Raw genomic sequence first — 5000 nt, 5'->3', positions numbered from 1 at the left:
TCTCTCTCCTCTCTCCTTCTGTCTCTGTCTCTGCCTCTCTCTGTCTCTCTGTCTCTCTCTCTCTCTCTCTCTCCCCATTTCATGCCATTTTAAGGCTGCTGGAGTTGTGCGGCCGCCTGTTTCCTGCAACAGTTACGATTGGAACTACAGTAGAGTGGTGACCAGCGAAAGACTCCCCTTCAAATTGGGTTGGGGGCTTTACCGACTGTGACATTACTGATAATTACACTTAGCTGACGCTTTCACCCAAAACGACTTACAGTTATTGGTCACCAGTGCCTCGAGCAATGTGAGGTTAGATGCCTTGCTCAAGGGAGAGGTAAGGTTGGGATTCGAACCTGCAACCCTGCCGTGGCTGTCCAGTGTCCATGTGACCGTTATACCAGAGATTATATATAGAGATATGGCAACATAATAGGTGTCTATGGACAACTAACGTGACCAGGTTCCAGTCTGCTTAAAGGGGCGTGTCATAATACTCCTAGCATTCAATAGAACAGTCCTTAGGTCTGCCTAAAGCCGGGGGATTTCCCCCTCAATAATAGAACCCGGAAACAATGGGCCAATGGAACCTCTCTCTCTCTACTCTCTCTGGTTATACTATCTGGGTGAACCTGCTGACATCTACACTATGTTTTTTGGCTTGCATCGTGATCCAAGTTTTCGGATCTCCGATTTGTGGCTTGGTCACAGGACTCGATTAAAGATTAGGCCCAGATATGGAATATGAATACAGATGAGTAGGATGAGGTTTTTTTATGCAGGGAAGCTCTCTCAGAAGAGATGGGTCTTCACAAGCGTCTTGAAGGTTGAGAGGGATGTCCCCTACTCTTGCAGAAGCTGGTAGCTTATTCCACCATTGGGGTACCTTCTAAAGTCCTCTCCATTCCCTGTGTCTGTGTGTCTGTGTGTCTGTGTGTCTGTGTGTCTGTGTGTCTGTCTGTCTGTCTGTCTGTCTGTCTGTCTGTCTGTCTGTCTGTCTGTCTGGCAAGGTGTTCCACAATTGCTGTGTAGTAACACTTATTCAGTTACGAAAATAAATTGCAATAACTGTTCTAGATTAATGCTCTGGAATGTTTGGGTTGGTTACCGTAGCTACCATAGTAAACAACGGCTGCCTTAAAAAGCTGCACCGGGACAGAGGATCCCGTGGTGAGTGCGAAGTCAGGCTATGAATTATCAAAGTGAGCGTGTTTTTCCCCCAGAGCATTCACTCAATGACAACGGAGCTATTTACGAGGGATTTGGGGCTTGTACCTTAAACTCGGCGGAGGAGGGTTGCTGCAATTGGTCCCTTATAAGGTTGGTGTCAGTGTGTGTGCGTGTGCATGTGTGCATGTGAGCGTGTGCGTGAGCTGAGGTAAAGAGACCGAGAAGGAGGGAAAAGGGAGAGAAAGATAGAATGTTTAAGTGTGTGCACACGTGTGTGTGTGTGTGTGTGTGAGCGTGTGTTTTGTGTGTGTTTGCGCATGAGTGCGTGTATTCAACATGATCTCCAAAAATTCTGTGCTCCTGGACACGGATGTTAAGGGCACAAAATCCATGTCCAGAGGCACGGATTTTGCCAAAATTCTGTGCTCCTGGACACGGAATTGTTTTCCGTGCTCCTGGACACGGAATTGTTTTCCGTGATGGACACACAGAAGTGCTCTCTTTGTACTCCCACAGCTCTATGTTTCCACAGTCTTTCACCCCAGTCAAATATTTTTCTCCAAAAAAAACATTTCTAACTGACAGGTTAGGGTTAGGGATTGTTTTGGTCTGGGCACAGCTAGTATTCTTTCATTCATTATATGAATTTGATAGCCTATCAACCAACTGGAAAAGGTATTTCTCAAAAATATGTCTTTAATGACAGGTTAAGGTTAGGGAATGTTTTGGTCAGGGCACAACTTAAATTTCTATAGCATTATTTTGCTTAGGATTAGCATTTGTTATGTATTTTCTAATGACAGAGTTAACACAGTGCTGTGAGTATATGGAAAACAATTCCGTGTACAGGAGCACGGAAAACAATTCCGTGTCCACGGATTTTGCCAAAATTCCGTGCTCCTGGACACGGATTTTGTGTTCTTAACATCCATGTCCAGGAGCACAGAATTTTTGGAGATCAGGCTGGTCTATTCGTGTGTTTTGTGTCTGTGTACACTGTACAGTATCTACATTCGTGTGTGTGTGTGTGTGTGTGTGTGTGTGTGTGTGTGTGTGTGTGTGTGTGTGTGTGTGTGTGTGTGTGTGTGTGTGTGTGTGTGTGTGTGTGTGTGTGTGTGTGTGTGTGTGTGTGTGTGTGTGTGTGTGTGTGTGTGTGTGCATGCCTCTGTCTACTCGTGCATGCATCCGCCTGCATCTGTGTGTGTGTGTGCGTGTGTGTATGTGCGTGTGTGTGCGCGCACATGTGCTAGCATGAGTGTATGTGCATGCGTCCATGTACACGTGCATGCATCCGCCTGTGTGTCTGTGTGTGTGTGTGTGTGTGTGCGTGCGTGCGTGTGTTTGTGTGTGTGTGCATGTGTGTGTGCACGTGTGTGCGTGCGTGCGTGCGGGCGTGCGTGTGTGCGTGTGTGCGTGCACCTTGACTCTGGGTGGGTTCCTCCAGTGGTCCTTCATCAGGTGTTCTGTGGTCATGTTGCTGGGTAGCAGCACCACGCTGTTGCTCCCATCCTTACACGACAACTCACACTCCACCCCTACAGCACAGCAGACATAGCCTGATTATCATCGGCTTTCATATCTCTTCGAGACTTGGTCTGACCAAGAGAATAAAAATGAACACTTCCCAAACGGCATGGTTGACCCACCTACCGTAGGTTGACTGATGTCCGACAAAGTGGGTGAAGTTCCCAATTTTTTGAGAGATCATAAACAATATTTACATTGCACTTGGCCTGACTAGAAGCAACGCTGAAGGTGTTGTGTCACTAGCAGGGCGTGGCCTGGCTACAGCAGATACACAATGTCAAGTCAAGTCAAGGTAAGTCAAGTCAAGTACATTTTTCTACAGCCTTTTTCACAGAGAAGACAGTCCCAAATACGGCAAATACGTAGCCTGGCTTACGACAGACTATCTCATGATTGACAGTGACAGTGACCAACACAATTTCTTGAAGGGTACACAGTTTCAATGAGCAGCATAGTTGCAATACCTCCTCTGGCCACCATCCTACACAGTGCCCCTTTCAAGACACTCACCTATGCCATGGCCATGCTTGCAGCTGAGGTGGATGCTGGGGCTGAGGTTCTGGGGCAGAGGGCACTGGCCAGTGATGTGAGGGCACAACTGGAAAGAGCCGGTCCAGTTGCCGTCCTTCCTGCAGCGGATCACGGTGGATGTAGAGCCCTGGAAGAGAACTACACAACTTAGTAAGCCTACACCTAACACTGAGCCATCTGGGTCTTGATTGTGATTGGCTGATAACCATTGTAAATCGGGGGTAAACTCACACGCAGCTAACTTAACTTAATGGCTTGCATCTAAGTCGATACCGAGAATTTTGGTGCAGTTGGGCTAGGGAGACAGCAGCAAGAGCACATCTTTGCACTATTTATGATTGAGGTGTCAATGTGATTGCGAAGACGTTTCATTCCTGTATGCACATCAGTTTTTTGTAGCAAAGTTTAATGATTAACACGATTAGCACGTCCTGTGGTGTTGCTGCGGTAACGAACCACTTCCTCAACTGAACGTCCTGAGACAAATTAATTGCTATTACAGCACTTTTACAGACATTTTGTCAGCAATTATAGGATAGTTGGCTCCAGTGGTTAACACTGGCTGCATTTTTCACAAAAAAGCTTCAAATAAGCTAAGTCTGTAATGCCGCAGCATTTCCCCAGAATGGCACATCACTTTATGTGGCATGGCCAATCGATGGTGAAAGTTTCATTTTACGCCAGAACTATCTTTTAAGTGCAACAGTGTTAGATAAGCCACCTGAGTCCATGGGTTTGTGTTGGATTCATAACGGCTAAGCGGAGTTTTACAGCCCTCCACTTCACGTCGTGCTACAACTCCCCTTATCCGTTTTAAGTCGAACACAAACCCATGGCCTCTTGTGGCTTATTGCTTTAATAACCTTCACCATCATGATCATCATCATGATCATCATCATCATAAGACAATTGCTGGAAACATTTTCAATCCTTTTCAAATTCAATTTTTATGTTTCACGAACTACAAAACAGTAAGACAATCCTCGTACAATGCAGTTCAATTTTCATATGTTTCATGATATGGAATGGAGATGAGAGTGTGTATGAATTTTCTGTGGTTCGGATGAGAGACACTATGGTAGATTCAAAGATATTGTGCGGTCGACATAATAGAGGGAGACGGATGCCAGTGAACAAAAAGCTGAGAAGAAAAGATGGATGCCATGGAAAAGGATACAAGAAAAGGGAAGAAAAGAGACTACTGAAAAGGAGGGAGAGGGAGAGAGAGAGAGAAACAGAAGGACAAAGAAAGACTGAGTGAAAGAGAGGCATCGGTGAAGAAAAGACAAATGAGAGCAGACAGCTATGGTAAAAAAGGAGAGAAAGCCAGAGAGCAGGGGCAAGGACAGCATTGTTAAAAAAAACAAAAAAAACAAGGAACTTGAAAAAAAGACAGGAAGAAGTGAGTGAAGGTGACAGGAGGATAGAAGACAGAATGAGACTCAAGAGGAGGAGGAGGAGGAGGAGGAGGAGAGGGATGGAGAGTTGGAGACATTAATGGATGACTCACAGTAGAACCCATACAAAAACAAATACATTACACTTGCAAAGTCATTCATACTGTATATGGACAATCAATGTCAAACATACAGAGTAAAAACTACTGTGAATTCTTCACTTGTCCCAGAGTGTCAATTTGACATCTTGTATCTGGTTCCATATATGAGTAAATCCATACAATATTCATATTACATACATTACGTGTATGGAAATGTTTTATACAGGTATTTATTTACATTATACTGAAGTATAACATATGGGACTTTGCATGCTATACACATTGTAATTGT

At 44.9% G+C, this 5000-nt stretch overlaps 1 protein-coding gene across 1 annotated transcript in view; it reads right to left on the bottom strand.

Moving 5' to 3' along the window:
* Positions 1 to 5000, bottom strand: part of pappab (pregnancy-associated plasma protein A, pappalysin 1b) — a 144067-nt gene that overhangs the window by 23360 nt on the left and 115707 nt on the right. The window contains exons 20-21 of the mRNA XM_063195293.1: positions 3190 to 3337; positions 2572 to 2687 (exon numbers count right to left, since the gene is read on the bottom strand). Of these exons, the coding sequence (XP_063051363.1) occupies positions 2572 to 2687; positions 3190 to 3337 (264 nt within the window). The remainder of the gene's footprint in view (positions 1 to 2571; positions 2688 to 3189; positions 3338 to 5000) is intronic.

Source organism: Engraulis encrasicolus, chromosome 3 (genome assembly GCF_034702125.1).
Source record: "Engraulis encrasicolus isolate BLACKSEA-1 chromosome 3, IST_EnEncr_1.0, whole genome shotgun sequence".
In the NCBI taxonomy this organism is placed as follows: Eukaryota; Metazoa; Chordata; class Actinopteri; order Clupeiformes; family Engraulidae; genus Engraulis; species Engraulis encrasicolus.
This window is presented reverse-complemented; position numbering and strand designations above follow the sequence as displayed.